Source organism: Neovison vison, chromosome 14 (assembly GCF_020171115.1).
Source record: "Neovison vison isolate M4711 chromosome 14, ASM_NN_V1, whole genome shotgun sequence".
NCBI classification, from domain to species: Eukaryota; Metazoa; Chordata; class Mammalia; order Carnivora; family Mustelidae; genus Neogale; species Neogale vison.
This window is the reverse complement of record NC_058104.1, coordinates 6,353,440-6,375,996: the sequence shown is the minus strand read 5'-3', so window position 1 is coordinate 6,375,996 and position 22,557 is coordinate 6,353,440. Positions and strand designations below refer to the sequence as shown.

General features: G+C 52.3%; 1 protein-coding gene and 1 pseudogene across 2 annotated transcripts in view; both read right to left on the bottom strand.

The window, feature by feature from the left end:
• DAGLB (diacylglycerol lipase beta) overlaps positions 1-20,717 on the bottom strand; it is a 30,163-nt gene extending 9,446 nt beyond the window's left edge. The window contains exons 1-11 of one of the 2 annotated variants that reach the window (XM_044233811.1): positions 20,546-20,717; positions 18,465-18,616; positions 12,881-13,052; positions 11,331-11,589; positions 9,706-9,828; positions 8,906-9,033; positions 7,784-7,910; positions 7,399-7,482; positions 5,177-5,254; positions 2,261-2,341; positions 2,044-2,171 (exon numbers count right to left, since the gene is read on the bottom strand). In XM_044233811.1, the coding sequence (XP_044089746.1) occupies positions 2,044-2,171; positions 2,261-2,341; positions 5,177-5,254; positions 7,399-7,482; positions 7,784-7,910; positions 8,906-9,033; positions 9,706-9,828; positions 11,331-11,589; positions 12,881-13,052; positions 18,465-18,616; positions 20,546-20,640 (1,427 nt within the window). In that variant the 5' untranslated portion in view covers positions 20,641-20,717. Of the gene's footprint in view, positions 1-2,043; positions 2,172-2,260; positions 2,342-5,176; positions 5,255-7,398; positions 7,483-7,783; positions 7,911-8,905; positions 9,034-9,705; positions 9,829-11,330; positions 11,590-12,880; positions 13,053-18,464; positions 18,617-20,545 lie in introns of those variants that run through there. The other variant, XM_044233812.1, reaches the window with a different exon arrangement.
• LOC122896205 lies at positions 18,912-19,064 on the bottom strand (annotated as a pseudogene).
• Positions 20,718-22,557: the final 1,840 nt, after the last annotated feature.

Below are 22,557 nucleotides of genomic sequence, written 5' to 3'. Positions count from 1 at the left end.
AGCATTTTCTCAAGAAATAGACCAAATAATCCTAAAATTTCTGTGGAACCACAAAAAGCTCTAACTAGCCAAAGTCATCTCTCTCTCTCTTTTTTTAAAGATTTTATTTCTTTATTTGGCAGACAGAGAGTAAGCAGGGGAGGGAGCAGAGGCAGAGGGAGAAGCAGACTCCCCACTGAGCAGGGAGCCTGATGTGGGACTTGATCCTGGGACTCCAGGATCATGACCTGAGCTGAAGGCAGATGCTTCACCACGTGAGTCACCCAGACGCCCCAGCAAAGCCATCTTTAGGGGCAGAACAAGGCGGGCAGCCTCGTGCTCCCGGACTTTGAACTATGTCAAAAGCTACGGTAATCACAGCTGTATGGTCCTGGCATAAGACAGACACAGAGCCCAGAAACACACCCAAGTATCTAAGAGAGGAGCCAAGAACCCGCGGAGGGGAAAGAACAGTCTCTTCGACTGACGGTGATGGGAAAACGGAAGCCCCGTGCAGCAGCGTGAAGCCAGACCCCCCACCTCACATCACACGCGCAGAAAGAACTAACGACGGGTTAGAGACCTGAACCCAGAAAACTCCCAAGAAGAAAACAGGCAGTAGGCTCCTTGACACACTGGTCCTGGTGACAATTTTTTGGATTTGACCCCAAAAGCGAAGGTGACAAAAACAAAAATAACCAAGAGGGGCTGCATCCAACTGAAAAGCTTCTGCACAGCAAAGGAAACCCCCAACGAAATGAACAGGAGGGAACGTGCGCCGACACCAGCACAGGGCTGATACCCAGAATACAGAGAGAACTCACACAAGCCAACAGCAAAAACCAGTAAGACTCAAAAACGGGCAGAGGATCGGACAGACATTTTCCGCACACGACCCACGGGCATGGAAAGGCGCGCGACATCACTACTTGGCAGGAAATGCAAATCAAAACCACGGTAAGATCTCCCCTCCTACCCGTCAGCACGGCTAGTATCAAACACAAGAACAAAAGAGCCCCCCAAACCAAGAAACGTCCAGTGTGGGTGAGGACCTGGACAACAGGGAACCTCGTGCGCTGCTGGGGGAAGGTAAATCGGCGCAGCCACTGGGGAACAGTATGGAGGTTCCTCAAAAAGCGGGACGTACAACTACCGTATCATCTGGCGATTCCACTTCTGGACGCAGATCCAAAGGGAACAACTCTCCTGACCTGAACAGCCGCCCGTACCCCGCGTTCACCGAAGCACCATGTCCAGTAGCCGGGACCGCAGCCCAAGTGTCCGCTGGCACAAAGCGTGGATGTGCATGTACATACGCAACGGCCATCAAGTCACGAAAACAGGCTAACGCAGAAGAAAGCAAAGGAAATCCTGCCATCGGCAGCTACACAGATGGACCCGGAGGGCATTATGCTACGCGGAATAAGACAGACTTATCTTTACAAATACTGGAAGACCGCACTTACATGTGAAATCTAAAAAAAAAAAAAAAAGAAAAACCCCCAAAACCAAAAAACCAAGCTCCCAGATCTAGAGAATGTGGGTTGGTGGTTGCAGAGGTGGGGCTTGTGGGACAGGAGAAGGGAGTCAAAGGGCACAAAGTCCTGGTTATTAGTAAGTCACGGACACCGGCAGGGACAGAACACACAGCACGGTGGCCACGGTTCACCTGCTGGGCTGCGCGCCTCGAAGTTGCTAAGAGAATAAATCTTCAAGGTTCTTACCACCAGAGGAAAAGAAACCTCCGTAACTAGATAAAGTGGCAGATGCTCTCTTCTCGATTTCTTGAAATCACTGCACAATCTGTACAAATACCAAATCACTGCCTTGGGCACCCAACACGAACACCAAGCGCATCTCCATTTACAGAGAGATCTCAGCCCCGCACCGTCTAGGGAAGCAGAGCTCCGCTCAGGGACCTGCAAGGGCCTCTGCGGTCTGTCGCAAACCCAACAGCGCTGGAAACAAACGGGGGCTGCGGAGGAGAGAGCGCGATGGAAGCCCAGGGGCGAGCAGTGCGGAGTGGGGACCGGCACTCGCCCGCGGCGCCCCGACGGCACGCACCTCAGCAGCCCCCTGGGCGGGGAGAAGGCGTAGCAGCGGACCTGCGGGTAGGAGCTCCGGAGCATGAGGGCCAGCAGCGCCGCGGCGCCCGCCCCCAGGCTGTGGCCCACCACCACCAGCCGGTACTCCTGCGGGGAGAGAGAGGAGCGGCAGCGTTAGCGGAACAGCGCGACCCGCGGCTGGATGACACACAATCAATGAAAAGTCAGAATCTCACGGGAGCGATGCTGAACGCTTGGCTCAAAATCCCATCATTGACGAGGCGCTGGTAAACGTATCTGGCGGCTTGAGAAATCCCCTAGAAACACAGATAAGAGAAGACGGCCATTGGTCGTCGGACAGGACTAGGGCATGCGTGCTTCGTGTGTCCCCAGAGCCGAGGCGAGCATCAGGGATCAGCAGCCGTGGGTACTGCGCCCGCCGTGTTCCTGGTCCCCAGCGCAGGGGCGGGCATGGAGCGGGTGCTCCACGACTGGTTCCAGGGACGGAGGAAGGGGTGACATCCACAACACCTTTCCCGGCCAGTGGATCTTTCTACGGCTTTTCTGTAGCTACACGGTATCCTGCCGTATGCGCTGACCACAATTCTGCTGAGTCCCGATGGCCGGTCCGATCTAGCTGATAGAGGACTGATCTTTCAACATGATGTCAAAACAAAAAAGCTCTGAATTGGTAATAACTGATTAAGCGTCCAGTTCCCACAGACACAAAACTAAGACCATGGAAGCAGAGTTCTAGGAAGGTTAGGTTTTAGTTTTATTTCAAAAAATATATAAAACAGGGGACGCCTGGGTAGCTCAGTGGGTTAAGTCTCTGCCTTCAGCTCAGGTCATGGTCCCAGGGTCCTGGGATCAAGCCCCACATCGGGCTCTCTGCTCAGCAGGAACCTGCTTCCCCCTCTCTGTGCCTACTCACAATCTCTGTCAAATAAATAAGTAAAATCTTTAAAAAAAAAAAAGGCAACATAAAACCTAATAAATACAGCCGTCCTAAGAGACAGGCTTCTTGAAAATGCAGCCGTCTCCACAGACGAGAGCACCCTCTGTGATGAGACAGGCCTGCCTTCTCTCCCGGCACAGACTGGGAGAGATCCTGTGCTGAGACAGGACACGCGGGACTGCCTCGAAAACTCCTGCAAATTCCCGAGTCGGTCACGACTGAGTTTGGTGGGAGAAGGCCGAGCCTGGTCGCATACAAGAGAAGCTAAGAGGAGGTTCGACAGGTTTCCCATCTGCACGGAGCACCTCGTGACGGACCAGCAGGCTTCCCCAGCCTCCCCTCCGGCCAGCAGTGCAGCCGCCTCCCACCCCCCACAGGGACCTACTCCGGGACAGGTGGAGCCAAAGGTGACCTCGATACAGCAGCACCGGCAGGGCCCTGCGTGCGTCACACACGGGGAAGGCCAAGACTGCGCTCGGTGGCACGACTTTGAACTCACGCCCTCAGGCCTGACCGGGGCTGCAGAAGGCCAGGCCCAGGACGCACAAAGCCTTGACCTGCGGGCGGATTCTAAGAACAAGGCCACAGCCCAGGCCACAGGATCCTGACGCGAACGTGCGGCCGGCTACTAACTGTGTCTGTGAGAAAGTAAGACATTTCTTGGTTTTTCTACACACATGCCCAGTAGTGACACGGGACTCTTCTGTGACATGAGGCTCATCAACAGAGTTAAGGGTTGATGGGAAAGTTCACATGCCCGGGACCGTCCCGCGGCTAACCGGTGGCAAAAGGAACGTACGGAAACTGCCCAGCGGGACACGTGGGCTCTATCGGCTACAGTCTGGTTCTGACACATACTTTTACAAAGATTAGGCATTTTACTTAAAAAATGATCATCACACAAAACACACACTGTGTATAAAGCAGCACCGGCCCCCCGCCCTCCACCCCAACATCCCTCCCCCTCCCCGGAAGGAGCTGCTGTAACTTCCAGGGCTGGTCCTTCCCTCGCACGTGCAAGCACTCTGCTCTGCCCGGCCACCGTGGGACACTGCCTTGTGCCCAGCAGGACGACCGGAAGCATCAAAAGCCAGCAAGGAAGCGGCCCCGAGCGCGCAGAGAACAAGGCCAGACTGTGCGCACACAGCCGGGGCCTCCGTGACACATCCCAGGCGCCACCAGCACACGTGGTGACTCCGCTCCCGGGCAGCGTCCCCAGAGCATGGAGGCAGGGACCCAAATGGCTGTTCCCAGCCACAGCCCGGACGTGGCCCCCGCGTCCATCTGCGTGGTCTTGGCACATGGTGGGGCGTCCAGCAGCCAGCAGGGGAAGGGGGCTCTGACACGTGCTACTGCCTTGGCTCGACCTCGAGGGCATGGCTGGTGAGAGGACAGGTGACACCGGACTCCGGTTCTGCGAGGGCCCAGAACAGGCACACTGGGGGGCACTGGAATGGCGGTTCCCAGGGGCTGGGGGGCGGGCGGGGAGGAGCGATTGAGGAGGCTCTGACTGCAGATGGTGGTCGTGGGGACACAGCCTTCTGCATGTCTCTGCTGTCACAGTCATATACTTAAAAAGGGTTATGATAATCAACATCATGTTATGTAATTAAAATCCTATTAAAAAACAACTCTGCCCCAGACCGGCCATTTCTGTCCCTGGAGGAGGAGACTGGAACCCTGCGGCAGGCACAGGAAGAGCAAAGGAGAACTTGCGTGCTGTGACACCGGCAGAGGGAACCCGCCGGGCGACAGGGAAGTGCCTGGAGCGCCTGCCACTCCAGGGGCGGGAGGGTCAGTGGGGGGGGGGGGTCTCCTGGACGGGGGGGGGCACCGTGCTGAGCTGCAGCTTCTCTTCTCCATGACCACAAACGACTCCCATCAAGGGGAGAAGAGCGTTCCACCCGGGTTCAAGTGCCAACGGACACATTCCAATTAACTGTGGCCTCTGGCAAGTCCCGTGATGGCTCTGAACCTGCTCCTTCCTCTTAGGAAACCAGAGCAACCTCGTAAGGCTGCCGTGAGGATTTCTAAGGAGAGAAGGAAAAGCCTTCCTATGCACAGCACCGGGCAGCGGGTCGCTACCTGCCGTGTGGTTAGCACCCCCGGGAGACCATCAGACTTGGAAAAATCCTGACCCCCTAGAGGTTCTCCCTAATGGAACATTCCTGAACACACACCCCAGGGCTTGTACCTTGTGTGCCGAACAGTCTTGCACCCCACACTCTAAGTTGAGGGTCTCACTCTCCGCTGACAGGTCCGTGAGGATGTCCTACAAAGAGTGCATTGGAAGAGGCTGTTGGGACGAGCTGCGCGCAGAGGCCGGCGGGGCAGGTCCCTCTGAGGGACCGTGGAGCACTACGGTCTCCTGGGTCAGACCACTGAGGACTGAACCAGACACCCGACCTCAGGAGGGAAACCCAGGCAGCCAGGAAACTCCTGAGGGACCCACCACAAGCAGCGGGTGTGTGACGCGGCTAAGGCACACCTTCTGCCTTTCCTTACTGCACACCTCTTCTGAGTACTCAAGAAGCACAGAGCCCTGTACCTGGGTTTTGAACAAAGTATGGTTCCTATCCTCGAGGGGCTATCAAGAGCTCACAGAAAGCTAAGGGAGGATAAGAGATTCATGGGTGTTGGGGGGGTGCACTACAGAGCTGGGGTGGGGGTAGACTTCCTGGAGGAGGTGGCATCTGAGCAGAAGATTTAAGGAAAATCTTGCTTTCAGGGAACAGGGACAGCAACCCCACCCAAGGGGCCAGGAAGACCCAAGGCAGAGAGCATCTGAGCACAGGAAGCAGGCAGAAGGGCAGACACATGGGTGCTCAGAGGGGCCACTAGCAGAGCCCAAGAGGCAGGTGTCCCCCCAGGACCCAGGGCAGCTAACCCACTGGGGAGTGGACCCCATAACTATACCCTGCAAAGCTTGGGGCGGGGGGGGACTCTGGCACACTGCAGAACCACTGGCAGGCTGAGCTCGGGGTAGAAACCAGAAAGGCAGGCTGGGGTGAGGTCACAAAGCACCAACAGAGCTGTGATAAGACATGAATTTTCTATTAAAAAGTAATGGGGTGGGCGCCTGGGCGGCTCAGTCGCTTAAGCCTCCGCCTCTTGATTTTGGCTCAGGTCATATCTCAGGGTCATGAGAGTGAGCCCAGTGTCAAGCTCTGTGCTGAGTGCATAGCCTGCTTAAGATTCTCCCTCTCTTCTCCTTCTGCCCCGCCCTCCCCCACTCACAAGCTTTCTTTCTCTAAATCAATCAATCAATCAATCAATCAATCTTGGGGTGCCTGGGTGGCTCAGTTGTTAAACGTCTGCCTTCGGCTCAGCTCAGGGTCCTGGGATCGAGTGCTGCATTAGGCTCCTTGCTCCGCGGGAAGCCTGCTTCTCCCTCTCCCACTCCCCCTGCTTGTTTCCCCTCTGTCACTGTCTCCTCTCTGTAAAATAAATACAATCTTTAAAAAATATTAAAAAAAAAAAAAAAAAAGGAACAGGGTGGGGTGCGCCCAAGAGTGGTTTTTAAGAAGCAGTGGTAACATCTGACCCATGGTCTAGACAGAAAGACCCGTCTGTGGACGGAATAAAGACTGACTGAGAAGATAAGAGACCAGAGACAGGAACCAAGGCAGTGAACGGCTTCCCAGGCGTGTGGGGGTGGGGGAAGCGGTGCCGCAGGCGGGGCCACAGTGAGGGCCATGGGGCTGCGAATGGGGAGACAGCCAGAGAGATCTGGGCAGGAAGCCAGGAGAAAAAGCAAGAATAAGCCCATGCTTCCTTCCGGGGCCAGCTGGGGGAGGCTGCAGAATCACGAGAAGTGGGGGCCGGGGGAGGTGAGGCGTCTGCTTTCCTCAGTGCCTCGGGCAGAGCCCCGGGCAGGTGTGGGGTCCTGGCCAACACCCAGAGTGGTCACCAGGTGGCCACCTGGCCGCAGGAGGCCGAGAGCTCCTACTGTGGCGTCTCACTACACTTTCTGGGTCAGCGGGAAGCTAGGATCAGGAAACGAGACCGAGGAATGGCCAAGAACAGACCAGAGAGCGCGACACAGGAAGAACGCAGCCGCCGCCCACCCATCTGCGGGGGGCAGGGAAGGCGGGGGCGGGCAGGCGGGACAGGGCTCGCTGGCGGGGCAACAGGGCTACACAGCGAGGCGGGGGGCGCCTCTGGAGGAAGTCCTCCATTGGGGAACCCAGGCCTGCCACTCTGTTTCTGATGCTTCTCAGTGAAAAGAACCGAATCCAATCATTTCTCCAAAGGCAGCATGTAACAGCCCCGGGTCAGCTTCTCAACTTTCTATCCTGGTCTTTTCTGCTACACCTGCTGCTCTAACTGATGAGGACTCTATCCCCTGTTCCAGCAAAGGCGGGTCTCCTGGCACCCCAGCCCTTGTCCCGGGGCCTGGAGCACGGGGCTCCTTACCTGCAGAGACATGGTTCCTCTCACCGCTACCACGACAGATTCCTTCCTGTGGTCCAGAGCCACTAGAAAGGGAAGCTCGTAGACCTGAGGGTGAGGGAAAGAAGCATGAGTTCTGGAGAGCGAGAGCGCGCAGCTACGGGGCCGAGTTCGACCGGCCCAGCGTCTCCCACAGAAGGTGGGCCACCCAGAACCCACGGCGGTACCTCTACAAAGACTTTTGGCTCCATCTCGCATTAAGTCCGTGTGTGTGTGTGTGTGTGTGTGTGTGTGTGCGTGCGCGCGCGCGCGCACATGCACGCTTTCTGGGGGAGGTAATTTATGACTTCTGCCACACTCCCAAAGACCCCAGGACCCCAGGGCAGTGACGAGGCACCGTTGTACCGACCTTGTCGTGAAAGCTTATGTGAATGAAATCCCTGTACTGCAGGCCCGTCGTGTGCAGGATGGAGCCGAAGTGGCAGTGCAGCCGGTCGCCGCCGACCAGGTCGTAGTCCGTCGTCCCGCTTCTACAACTAAACACACGGCGAACGTGTCAGGTACGGTACTGCACAGGGAGCCTCACCCCCACTGTCCCGTCCCCCCTGCACACACGAGAACCAGAGTTCACTACGCTCAGCACTTCCTCTGGCTCCCGAATAATGGCCTTTACCACTTCTGGGCACACCTGTTACTAGAGTTCTGAGTTCTGGAGTCGGGTTCGTGTTTTACATAACCAAAAAATAAATTATACATACATATATATATATATATATATATATATATATATATATATATATATATATATATATATTTTTTTTTTTTCCAAAAAATAAATTATATTAAGAACAGGAGACTCTCAAATCTCCAGGAGTGGGGCAAACTGGCATCTTGTTTGCTGATATGACGGAGCAAGAAGCGCGCAATGTTGCTTCTGGGGAATTCCTGCCAAAGATGTGTAACTTGACTCTAATCCGGAAGAAACCATCGAATACAAATTGGGGGCCATTCACAAAATACCTAGGCTACCACGCAAAGCAATGTCATCCTCACACAAGACGTAAAACACCGAGGAACTGTGCCAGACAGACACCAAGTGCGATGCGTAAGCATCATGTGGAGGAAACCTTGCTCTGGAGGCCACTCCTGGGACAAGCGTGAAACCATGACTCCAGAACCTAAGTGAGTTCTTGCTTAACGCTAGCCATGCTGGCGCAGAAGCCTCCTGAGCACGTGCAGAAGGTCCTCGCTCTCAGGAAACACAGCGGGAGCAGCAGGGGGTAAGGGGTGCGCCCTCTGCTGCTGGAGTTTCAGCAGAGCAACGGTGACACAGCACATGTGACCACACTGAGTCATAACTGGTGGCTCCAGATAAAGGATCCATGGTGTTCCTGGTACTGCGCTTGTGGTTTTGAAATATTCAAAACAGAACATTTTTGGAAAGGGGCAACGGGATTATTTTTAGAAAGTACAGCGAGGGCTCGGAGGGGCACCAAGCAGCATGACCGCAGGGCCGGGCGCGCCCACCCACCAGTCCCCGCCAATCTTGCAGAGCCCGGTGAAGGGGTTCCGGTAGACGTAGAGGGGCCACCCGTAGGCCGCGGCTGCAAACTGCATGTAATGGTGACAGTTGGCTAACTCAGTGTCCAAATCAGCTTCCTGGAAGAGAAGAACAACAGAGCCCATCACGGACGGGACCAACTCACGGAGATCATAACCTGAACTCCAACTCCTGATGATGCCCCTTTCTTTCCTCGTTGAATAGACCTCAGAGGACTTCCACAGGGAAAACTTGTTCTGGAACACCGAATGAAGACAGACCCTGGTTTTATGGGACTGCAGCCAGGACGGTGGACGTGAACAGCAAGAACTCCTACTATAACTCCTGTGGCCCCTGCTGGAACAAGCCAGTGATGGAGCACGAGGCGCGTGAGGACAGCAGAGCACCAGGCCCCTGCATGAGGTGCAGAGAACGACACCCACTCAGGTGCAACCTCCTCCATCAAAACCTGCGGCAGGAAAACTCCTCCAGCAAAACCCAACTGTTTCTGCTCCCTCGGCCCAGAGAAGAGAGCAAACGCAGCCAGGGGAATCAGGCCCATCCCAGAAAAAACTTTTGCTGTACAGATTTCAACAGTCAATTTCCTAAAAGAAAATGCTTTAAAAATACAATGGATGGTGAAGCGGCCAGGAAGCGACCACAGCCAGCACACGCCACACATCACATTCCAAGCCAACGGTCCTGAATTCGCTGCTGGCCAGTTTGTTTTTTGAAGATGTATGAACAGGAGTGAATGTCCAAACCTGACAACCCAACAGGAAGGGCCTTACCTGGGGGGGGCCTGGGGAATGGCTGATCACCTCATCTGGCTCCTGGCTGTTCCTGATGTTGTCCTGTTGCTGATGGAGAAGGGTGAGGCCCGCCGCAATGTCGCTGGGCACCAGATCTGTGTCCTGGATGAAAACAGTAGCTTGTTTTCACTGGGATGGCCTGTGAGTTCCTTAAAAGTCAGTTTGTTTTTTTACAATTCACACACACGCACACACACAGTTACACGTAAAGATGTTCGTTAAGAGTATTTTCCTTTCAAGATTCCATCTGTCTATGAGATTGATTTTTACAATCCTGCCCTCAGACAAATCCACGGGAGAACAGAGAAATGCTGCTGAGCTCTTATTTTCAAATTTCATTTCAAGTTACTGTAACTACTTAACTGACTTTACAGCTTTTGTAGAGCTGGGAGCAAATGGATAAGGAGTTCACCATCTTTGTACTAAATGGCCAATTTTAGCCCAAATTTAGACTCTTGCTCAAGATGCTGTGGTTTTGTCCTAAGAATCCCTGTTAGAGATTTAAGAGACTGAACTTAGACTCTGTGGCTACAGCAAGCCTCCAAAAGAACCTCAGACAAGGAAAGCAGCAGGGGGAGGTCTCCTGTGCCTGCCTTCCCCTTGTCTTTCAGGCGGGATCTGGAGCAGCAGGAATCCTCGGCTGCCTCTAGCCACTTCCGGTCTGCAAGGAAGCACCAGGCACTGGCCACTCGGCCTGAGCCACCGGTTCTTCCAACCATCTCAGGCCCAGACCAGAGCACTCCTTGAAGGTTAGTTTAGGAAGAAACACTTCTCCAGTCCCTGGATGTAGGCGGCCGCCTGGGGCCAACCTACAGGCCAGCCCTGGGCCGCACAGACGCAGACACCAGAGAGGCCAGGAGGGACCAGCAGTCATGCAGGACGTCATGGAACTCCTCTCCCTTCCCTGGTCTCAACACTGAACACAACCGTTTCCCAGAGAACAGTACTGGAAAACGCTGGAGGTGAAAGAAAATGAGTGTTCCCGAATCACTGAAGAAACCGCTCTAGAATGAAGACACCTGCCCACACGGTTGTCACACACTCAAACTCTCCTTCAGGAGTAGAGTCATCTATCACGTCTACCACGTCTATCACGCCCACACCTGGTGCCTGCAGAGGGGACCGGCTGGCAAATCCGCCCCACAACATGCAAGTTCCATCACGGAACTCCTTAAAAATGAACTAAGAGGGCGCCTGGGTGGCTCAGTGTGTTAAGCCTCTGCTTTCGGCACAGGTCATGATCTCAGGGTCCTGGGATCCAGCCCCGCATTGAGCTCTCTGCTCAGCGGGGAGCCTGCTTCCTCCTCTCTCTCTGCCTGTCTCTCTGCCTACTTGTGATCTCTATTTGTCAAATAAATAAATAAAATCTTAAAAAAGAAAAATGAACTAAGAATCGCGACAGCATAACAAACAGGTGGCCACACCAGGACGCAGCGGCCAGGGAGACGGGTCCGCGAACGCAAGGCCCTGCGCTAACACTCCCGACCCCGCCATGCCACAGAGCACACGTGTGCAAGAGCTCTCTGGCGTGAGCAGAGAGCATTCACGTTAACATGAGACATTTACTGAGGAGAGAGAGACGAAAGCAGAGCCCTTCAGCTTACTGAAAAGTAGGTTGAGAAAAGCTCTGCCGTACTCGAAAAAGCTACTCGAGTATGGTCGTCCTTCCCGACGCAACAGCACAGCAGCTTGATTCTGGTTTCCCACACGCTTGTCGCTGCTGTCTTGAGGCCATTAAGTAACTGGCTGGACTCACGACTATCCAGGTGGTTGGGGCCAGCGGAGGGATATGGAGCCATTTTCCCCCCAAGGGGGTCAAAGACGATGATGATGGTGACTACGGTGGAGACGATGATAACCCAGCTGCAAAACAGAGAGAGAAGGCGTGAGGACCCTGGGTCCCACGTTCAGATGCTGCTCTCCCAGAACCAGGTGGAGGTGAGCGACTTGTTTCTTCTAGAAAGTTCTTTATGGGCCTGTGGCTGACCCTGGTCCCATAGAAGTCAGAGCCTTAGAAGTGAAGACCACAAAAGAGAAAACGAGGTGCCTGGTAGGCAGAGCTGCAGCCTGGACACAGAAATAGCTGCAACCTGTTCTCCACGGTCTACTGGCCATGACCCAGGCCATGCTTGGTAAAACCCAAAGAACTTTGCCACATCATGAGATACTCTGATGGGTTTTTCATTCATACCTTCAGGGCACAATGTGCCAGACATCATGGTTCACAAACACGTGCACCATAGGACAATGCACCTCTGTGCAGGGACTCTGCTGCCCCTGCATGTGCGGCGTGGGAAGGGCAGCGTCAGCGTGAGTCTCCAGCAGGGGAAGTAACTAGATCCTTCCTAAGACTGCGAGCCTGGAGACTGGGAAAACCCAATCCCATCCATTAGTCCCTCACAATTCCTGACACTTTGTTTCTTCTCATCCTGCCTTTAGTTTTTGCCCTTGACTTGGTCTTTGGGTTTTCTTCCTTCTAATAACAGAAAGAGTGGAATTGAGAAGAACAAGAACCAGCAAGAAAAAAAGTTATCAATAAATGTATTAACAGGAGATAAATTATTCCTTACATATAAATACATGTCTCAATTTTTATGATTTACTCAACAAGGTCCAGTTTCAGGGCACCTGTGTGGCTTAGTTGTTAAGCATCTGCCTTTGGCTCAGGTCATGATCCCGGGATTCTGGGATTGGGCCCCACATTGGGCTACCTACTCAGCAGAGGGCCTGCTTCTTCCTCTCCCTCTGCTGAGAGATCTGCTGCTCTAACTACTTGTGCTCTCTCTGTCAAATAAATAAAATCTTTAAAAAAAAAAAAAGGGGGGGGCACCTGGGTGGCTCAGGGTGTTAAAGCCTCTGCCTTTGGCTCAGGTCATGATCTCAGGGTACTGGGATCGAGCCCCGCATTGTGCTCTCTGCTCAGCGGGGAGCCCGCTTCCTCCTCTCTCTCTGCCTGCCTCTCTGCCTACTTGTGATCTCTCTCTGTCAAATAAATAAATAAAACCTTTAAAAAAAAAAAAAGAAGTCCAATTTCTAACAATTTGAAGAAACCCACATGACATCGGGCTATCTGCAGTGATTCAGAAAGGTCTGTTTCCTTACATCTCAAAAGCATCTGAGACAAGAAACTGAAAGAGAAGATGGAAGACCTCACCTGATGACAACAGTGGCAATGATGCCATTCACCACCGTCTTGTCACACTGAACGTCGTCTGCTATCCAGGCAGCCCCCAGAGAAGCCCAGACCATCTCTGGCAGAAAGAGCGCTAGGCGGAGGTAAAGCAGCTTGGACATAGATTTCCGTGGTCCCGGATTACAGATGGTTCCTAAAACACAGAAGATACTCAAACTGGGCACCTGGCTTCCTTGGAGACTTCCTTGGAGACTTCCTTTCCACAGAAACAGAGGGCGGAGAGCATCCGTTACTACTGCAGATGGTTTCTACTCTTCATTGGAAACCAGTGCCGAAGGCTGAGAGCAAGTGACCAAGTGAGGGGTGGAAATAGGACAAACAGCCTCAGATTCATTTCCTAGACTTAGGGTTTCAAGAGACTTCAGGGTTCTAACTGGGATGGCCATACAATCACTGCCCAAGCTGGGACACTTCTGAGAGAGGGAGGGAGCGGGGAATCTCCCTGATTCTCTCTCTCCCTCTCTCTGCCCCTTCCCCCACTCTGTCAAATCAATAAACAAAATCTTAACAACAACAACGACAAAACCCCCACAATCCAGGTCTGCATGGTCCCGGCTCTCCAGTTCACCAGGGTCCGCGCTCTTGGAAAGTGAACAATTCTGACGCATGGGAACACGTGAAGAAACCCAATACACAGACGCAACCTTTTCACCGTGTGTCTCCCACAAAAAGTGGCCTACTGAGGTCCGTGTGCTTTAATTCTCCATGTAAAACCTCAGCTCTCTCCCTCTGGGAAAAGGGGTGATAAATACTAACTGAAGTGACACAAAAATGCCAAATGATTAAAACAAAACAGTGAAAAAAAAAAAAAAACCAAAAACCCAAAACCATGAGTGAATACAATCTTAAGATGTAAAGAATGATCTGGTGAGGAAACAGCTTTTTTTTTTTTTTTTTAAAGATTTTATTTACTTATTTGATAGACATCTCACAAGCAGGCAGAGAGGCAGGCAGAGAGAGAGGAGGAAGCAGGCTCCCTGCTGAGCAGAGAGCCCAATGTGGGCTCGATCCCAGGACCCTGGGATCACAACCTGAGCCGAAGGCAGAGGCTTGAACGCACTGAGCCACCCAGGTGCCCGGAGGTAACAGCTTTTATGTTCCAAGAATCACCTTCCATTAGACTGGGTAACTAATTAGACTCATGTTCGAAAGTTTCTGTTTGGCACAAAGACAAAATATAAGGTAACCAAAACAACTCTCTCTCCCTGAGGGACTAAGAGTGCGGGCCTAAAATCCCCGCGCCCTGCCCACAGCCTGCTGCGAACAGCCGACCACCCGCAGCAGGGAACCCCGGCCGGGCCGGCCCCCAGCAGCACCCACAGCGCCCGGCCCGGCACTCCAACAGCCCGCACGTGAAATACAGTTGTAAATAAGGAAGCGGAAAATGGAATTCTAAGATTCCAAAAAGAAATCAAGATACTGCAAAAAACCTCCTTTATCTAGGCAAGCCCCCGATGAAAACATGGTTATTTACTTAGATAAGAGATCTTCCTCTCAAGGCAAGGAGGGCCCGGCGAGGACCTGCTGCTCCCGGGGTGCGGGGACGTGGAGGCCCCATGAGAGCCGAGCAGAACCTCCTCGCCGAACAGACTGCGGCGCCTCTGGGGCTTTACCACACAGAGCCACTCATGAGAAGACCACAGAAGGCAGGCCCGTGTCACAGCATCTGGGCTTCAGCGGCCCTACACACTGCCCCAACCTTCCCTAGCGGGAGACGACACGGAGGTGACGCAAGGAACCGGCCCAGAATCTGCATCAAACACAGCAAACGGCACACCCTGGAGGCTGAGGGTGCTCCGCCGTGAAAACGGGGTAGTCGTGAGGCTGGACCTTCCTTAATTAAGCCTCCCCCATGGTAGGAACAGAAGGATTTCACCAGGGCGGTTCTCAGGCCAACACCAGAAACCACGGCATCGAGCTTCCCCCCAGCTGCGCTGCACCGATGCCTGATGACCGGGAGAGGGAGCAGCGCACGTGCCTCAGTGTCCTGGATCAAGATGACGGAACCCCGCTGGTCCCACGTGTGCCCCCTGCAGCTTGGGGTGTCTCTCCGAGAGAGCAAGACCAGCCCAAAGCTACGTAAACATGGCCCTCCAGCACGAGCGACAGGTTAATTACTGAGACGCCTCACGGAACACAAGGGGCAACAGAAGCTACCCACGTATCAAGAATAAAATTAACAAGGACGCCTGGATGGCTCAGGGAGTTAAGCATTGACTCTTTTTTTTTAAGCATTGACTCTTGATTTTGGCTCAGATCATGATCTCAGGGCTGGCACTTAAACTAACGTGATTCATAAAATATTACGTTTAGTTCAGTTGCGGCACCTCTTGCCACAAGTAAACGGAAGTTGAAAAACAGGAAGGACCCAGGACATGCCCTGACTCGGGGACTGAAGTGCAGCGCTGGGACAGGCGTCCCGGCTCCCTGGCTTCTCCCGACTCTGCACTCCTCTCTGTCAGCTCGTCCTGGCTGTGAGTGGAGAGACACCAGGAATTCAGCAGCTCCTCCCTCCACAGAATCACCAGGCTGAAAACACTGTATTACTTCTGCGTCTTTCCTTGAGGATCAAGACTCCCCAGAACCTTCCAGAAAATTCCTGAGTTTCACTGGCTCCAGCTGGGTCACATGTCCGTTCCGGAGCCAGTCACTGACATGGGAGGATCATTCCTGAGCTGGGTGGGGAGTTGGCTTCTCTGACACCCTTACTTCATATGTGAGGGATGGGGGACGTCCCAAATAAAACTGGGTTGGTTGGAAGAGGCTGCTGGACGGGCAACCCACCCATAACACAAACTGATGGCACATAACGCCTAACACGTACACCATCGGATGTTTTCTGAGCTCTGACCGTGAGTGGGAGACGGTGTAGGCCTTACACAAGAGCTTAAGGGGAGGAGCCTAAGCAAACACGGCCATCAACGTACGTGCCCCAACACCACCAAAAATGTCTGAAGAAAAAATACTCAAGGGAAAAAACCTCACATTCCTGCTTCAGATCTGAACACTGAGTCTCTTAACCAGAACAGGACATGAACAGAAAGGACTAAGAAATGAGACGATGCCACAGATGAAGTGACACCAACCCAAATACTTCCCCTTGCAGAAACTCAGACTTCACGAAAGGCTCCACAGCGCTGGGGCACCTGGCTGGCTCAGCTGGTTAAGCGACCGACTTTCAGCTCAGATCATAATCTCAGGGTCGTGAGATCAACCCCTGCACCAGGCTCTGCATTCAATGCAGAGTTTGCTTGAGGTTCTCTCCTTCCCTCTGTGAACCCCCACCCACACGCTCTAAAAAACAACAAAAACACAACATTGAAACCACAACTCCACGGTGCTAAAGCCACAGAGCGGGGACTGATACAGAACAGAACGGGGATCTTCTTTACTCTAGACATTCATGCACACATTCGTGTTTTCACGGGCATGCTCAAACACACAGCGCTCTCTTTTCCGTACATGTCTCTTTAAGTGGGCACATGCCACACCTCTTAGACATTTTTAAAACCCTGTGGTCATTCTCATGAAATACTCAGCCACTAACATTTCTTCATCACGCCCCACGAGCTACCCCCATCTTTTCAGTTTCAATTGGTCATGCACCGCCGAGATCCCAACTGCTGCCCAGTGTTGTCAGCTCTTCCCAGTGCTTTCATCATCATCTGGAATGTGTGAGCCTGCCTCCCCCAGCCCCACTCAAGCAATGATGAAACGTGCTGGAGGGGAGCGTGCCATTTAGCCCTGCCTTTGACTGCAGAGCTTTTAGTTTCTAATGCACCACAGTGCTCAGCTCCTATGAACCTGAGCACTCATACAGGGAAGCTCCCAACATTTTCAGCAAAGTGACTGCGAAAATTGTCATATGGAGAAAAAATTATCATTAAGAATAGATGGAGGGGGGCGGCTGGGTGGCTCAGTGGGTTAAGCCTCTGCCTTTGGCTCAGGTCATGATCTCGGGGTCCTGGGATCGAGCCCCACGTCAGACTCTCTGCTCAGCGGGGAGCCTGCTTCCCCCTCTCTCTTTGCCTGCCTCTCTGCCTACTTGTGATCTGTCAAATAAATAAAATCTTAAAAAAAAAAAAAAAAAAGAATAGATGGAGGGCGCCTGGGTGGTTCGGTCGTTAAGCATCTGCCTTCAGCTCAGGTCATGATCTCAGGGTCCTGGGATTGAGCCCTACATTGGATTCCTTGCTTGGCAGGAAGCCTGTTTCTGTCTCTTCTACTCCCCCCGCTTGTGTTCCCTCTCTCGCTGTCTCTGTCAAATAAATAAATAAAATCTTTAAGATGGAACTGTTACTGAACTGACCATTAATAAAAAAGGACAAATAACTCAACTTAAAATGGGGGAGGGGCACCTGGGTGGCTCAGTGGGTTAAAGCCTCTGCCTTCAGCTCAGGTCATGATCCCAGGGTCCTGGGATGGAGCCCCACATCGGGCTCTCTGCTTGGCAGGGAGCCTGCTTCCCCCCACCCCCACCTACTTGTGATCTCCGTCTGTCAAATAATAAAATCTTAAACAAACAAAAATGGGGAAAGTATCTGAGTAGACACATCGTAGATACACGAATGGCCAGTAAGCTACGAGAGGATGCTCACCAAGGAACTGCAAATCACCACCTCAGAGGATCCACCAGGAAGGACGGCTAGGATTGGAAAGTCAGACAAAGGTAAGCGCTGCTGACGATGGGGAGAAACCGAAACTCTTTATAAACTGAAAGAGAAATGGCGTAGCTGCTTGGACTCCAGTCTGGCAGCTCCCCAGAAGGTTCAACATGGGGTCACCACATGATCTGGCCATTCCATGCCTAGGCACACATCCAAGAGAAATTAAAACCTCTGTACAAAAACACCTATGTGAACGTTCACAGCAGCTTTATTTGGAATAGCCCCAAAGTGTTAATAATCCAAATGTCCACCGACTGACAAATGGGTAAGTAAAATGTGGCAAACCAGTCGATGAAATTTTTTTAAAAATTTATTTGAGAGAGAGAGAGAGAGAGCATGAGCTCCCCGGAGCAGGGGTGGGCAGGGGGCAGAGGGAGAGGGAGGCTCCCCTCTAGGCAGGGAGCCTGATGTGGGGCTGGATCCCAGGACCCTGGGATCATGACCTGAGCTGAAGGCGGATGCTTAGCTGACTGAGCCGATATTATTCAGTCATAAGAAGAATGAAGAGTTGACACACACTAAAAGATGAATGAACCCAGAAAACATGCTAAGTTTAAGAGGCCAGACCCAACGGCCACATAGTGGATGACTCCACCTGTATGACCCAGAACAGGCAGATCTACAGACAAAATAGGTCAGCAGATGGCTAGAGCTGAGGAAATTGGGGGGAAATGAGGAGTGATTGCTAACAGGCATAGGATTTCTTTTTGGGGGTGAGGAGAATGTACTAAAATTGTGTGAAGGCCGCAAAACTCTGGGAATATACTAAAAATCACGGTCTTGGATGCTTCCGATGGGTGAATTGTACAGTACACGATTATAGCTCAATAAAGCAATTAAAAAAGAACAGGTATCAAAGAGAAAAGGCTACCCTTTACCTTTCATGCTGACACACGTGATGGCGGCCACTGTACATATAATAATTGCTAGGAGAACAAGAAGAACGATCAAGTAACTGGTGAGCAGGGCACGGCCTGTACAGTTCAGCTTCCCTCGGTGCATGAGGTACAAAGTCAAAATGCCAATCCACCTGCCAAGAGATAGGGAGGGTCAGAAATGGAAACCAAGGGACTACCTTATAAAACATTACAGAGGGCGCCTGGGTGGTTCAGTCATTGGGAGGGGTCTGCCTTCGGCTCAGGTCATGATCTCTGGGATCGAGCGAGCCCTGAGTCGGGCTCCCTGTTCAGCAGGAGGCCTGCTTTTCCCTCTCTCGTCATGTCTCTGTCAAATAAATAAATTAAATATTCTAAAAAAATGTTTTTTTTTAAATTACAGAAAGAAATAAAAGGAGTTAATATATATATTTTTAATTTTAATTAAAATTTTTTAAAAAGAGTTAATTTCCCAAGGCAAGGTGAAGTTTGCTTTGGAATACAATTTTCTCCAATAAAAGATCTACTAAGAAAAATAATAATTAGCAATAATCGCGCCTCGGATAAACCTCATTGGCTACGATACTGCCACTGCGCAAAGCTTAAGAAAAATAATAAAAGATCTACTAAGTCAATTAAAGAGTGTGACTTTTTTAAAAAGCCATTTATTTATTTTTAAAAAGATTTTATTTATTTGACAGAGAGAGAGAGCACAAGCAGACAGAGGCAGCCAGAGAGAGAGGGGGGAAAGCAGGCTCCCCGCCGAGCAGAGAACCCGACGTGGGGCTCGATCCCAGGACTCCGAGATCATGACCTGAGCCGAAGGCAGAGGCTTAACCCACTGAGCCACCCAGGTGCCCCTAAAGCCAATTTTTTAAAAAATGAGTTTTATACTTCCTGTGCTTCCATGATCGTTCCTAATTCAATGCCTGCTCTCATACCAAAGAGGCACTTAATGCCGTAAGCAGGCAACTATAATGCGGGCTGATGAAAAACAGCTGCCCTACCATGACTCAGAAATACACAAGTGTAAACCAACAAAATGCAGGCTTGCTAAAATATTAACAAGATATATTTATTTCTGGGGATTAACAAGGAACTGACAATCACACACTGTGTGTAATGCAAAAAATGTAATGCAAAAAACCGGGAGGTGGTAAAACAAGATATGCCAAGATGCTCCACAAGGAACACTGATAATCTTGCATGGCCACATACTGCAGATTTGGTATCTTTTGTAATTCAGTGCAAAACAAGGAAAGACAGCACCAAAGGGCTGTATTTCAGGAAATGGCTGAGCAGCGCTGGCAAGAACACTGTATGAAGATTTCAAGCCCAGGTGTGGAATTGGGACTAGAGAACATTTTATGCTTTTGTCAGTTTTGTGATATTAGGACGTTGGGTCTGGAAATAACAATGGGAAATAACCTCAGAGAGACCCGGCTATGAAAACTATGGAACTATTAAGAAGCTGCTTCCAGGATTTCAAGTTTTTATATTCCTTTCCCCTCAAGAATGCACTCTTCGATTACAGTGGTGCTGTATTTATTCCCTGCTCAGCCCCTCTGGGGGCAGACTTGAGAAGCCGAATTCCACTTCCCATCGGTTGCAGACTTTGTGCCAAGCCTGGCTGCTCCTCAGGGAATTCAGTTCTGGAACAACAAGCAGGCTACTATTTCCCATCCTTTCCTCTGGTTGACCCTGCATGCCCTGTGTTTCCATGCCGAGCGCCGTAATAATGCCAAGTGGCTGCTCCTGGCTCCAGGAAGCTGATCCCGAAGGGCACGGCCTTTGGTCCGTAACCACGTCCCGGAGGCTCCCGGAGCCAGGCCTCCGCGCCACACGCGACAGGGGCCGACCTGGGGGTCCCCAGACCCGGCCTCAGTGTGCCCTCCCAGAAGTGGGCAGAACGGCTGCACGCACGTCCTCGGAAGCTTCGCGCGGTGGAGAGGCCCAGACGAGGGAACGTGGGCTCCGTGTCCGCGCGCACAGACCCGGCGACACTGCCGCTCCTCGCGGGCGGCTGGAACCCGCGCCCTCCGAGCCCCGGCCGCCCGCCCGGCCGCCCAGCCCGCCGCCCTTACCACACCACTCGCAGGGACAGCTCGAAGAACCCCGGGAAGACCAGGTCGTCGCTGGCAATGGCCCAACGCCGACCGAAAAGCACCATTCCGGGCATGGCGGAGGCCCTGCTGCCCGGCCACGGGCCGGCCAGCCGCGCGCCGGTAGCCACTGGGTGCCCCGAACCCTCCCGGATCCAACGCCAAACTAACTGCGACTCAGCGCAGGCGCGTGCGAGGGTCAGGCCCGACGCACGCGCACTGAGCCCCGCGCCACCGCTGGCCTCCTCCGCGCCTGCGCAGAGACGCTGACCAGGATGGCGCTGATCGTTTCGTTCATTTCCTCCCCTATTTTTCCCTTTGGAACTTAATTTTCTTTGAGTAAATGCCTGTGTCCCGAGTAAAGTTAATATCCTTGCATTTAGTCTCTGTCAGGTGGAGGTGGGGCAGTGTTAGCTAGGCGATCTTTCAGGAAATTGGATAGTTGTTTCTCTAAGCCCTTCTTTACAGCCCTGGGATCTCCAGTCCTCGGAATTCGAAGTAAACAAGTGACTTTTTTTCACTTCAGTGCATACCAGTTTCCTTATTACCCAACCATTTATTGTCTTAGATCCCTTACTGGAGGAATAAATACATTCTGTCTTTCCATTCTGTTTCGGTAACAGAGTCAAGTGTAGTGTAGCACTTGCCTAGAGACTCTCCCCTTTTCAGTGCCCACGGGGAAACTAGAGATGGAAACCTGGAGCATCCTAGTATGATACAAAAGTATCCCTGTCATTAAGACATTCCTGCTGTATTATGCGGCAACCTGCTTTTAAATGGCAGGGATAAGAGGGAATGGTTTCAGAACCCCAGGAGAAATGCCCACAGCACCCACACAGGACCATAGGACATAGGCTAGGTCAGAGAGAAGGGTGAAGGAGGGCCGCCTGTATGAGCCGAGTGCGGGGTCCTTGCTATTTCTACATTCAGTCACTAGAGGGCGAGGCACACAGGAAAACCCCACCTGGAGCCCCAGTCCCATCAGCCCTCAGTAGAGGTCACTCAGGTGGTTTGGGGAGGTACTTAGCCATCAGTGTCTACAGTTGTGGTACTTTCCCAAAGAGGGCAAACTCGATCAATATCATCAAGTAGGTCACAGGGTCTCCTGCCGGAAGTAGTTTCCAGCCAGCTTTGGAGGCAGCTGTCCCAAACTAAGCACAGAGGGAGGGGGAAAAGGGGTCATACTGATGCTGAGCACTTACTGTCTGTGCCTCAAGCTCTAATTTGAGCTTCACAAAACTCCTGTGGTAGGAGTCTCTGAAGGGAACTGAGGGAGATGGAGACTCATGTTAAATCTAGGGTCAGGGAGCTAGGGTGTGAGGAGTGACCCCAAAGATTATGCCTTCCTTATTCAGGGTTCCCACCACTCACTCACGATTTCTAATTTTTTTTTTAAGAATTTATATATTTATTTGGCAGAGAGAGACACAAGAGGGAACACAAGCAAGGGGAATGGGAGAGAGAAGCAGGCTTCCCACTTAGCAGAGAGCCAGATGCGGGGCTCAATCCCAGAACCCTGGGATCATGACTCAAGCCAAAGGCAGACACTTAACAACTGAGCCACCCAGGTGCCCCTCATGATTTCTTTTGCAACAAAAATATTTGCTTGACCTTTCCAGAAAGTCGTCCAACCTAGTGGCATCTCTGGAAAGGCTGGGCAGGATCTTCTCCCTCCCACCTACAACCTTTTCTCCCCAGGCGCCCCTCACGATTTCTTTTGCAACAAAAATCTTTGCTTGACCTTTCCAGAAAGTCGTCCAACCTAGTGGCATCTCTGGAAAGGCGGGGCAGGATCTTCTCCCTTCCACCTACAACCTTTTCTCCCCAACCTCCCCCTGGCCCCCATCACCTACTTCCCTCCCTACTCCTCTCTTGACCAGCTTGTAAGGAAGCAGGAAACGTTACTCTGACACTGACTGAACCGGATGGGGGAGTGGATTGGTGGCTGTAAACCTCCAACTTAGCCCAGTTAATAGAACTTTCCTTCTCTTCAT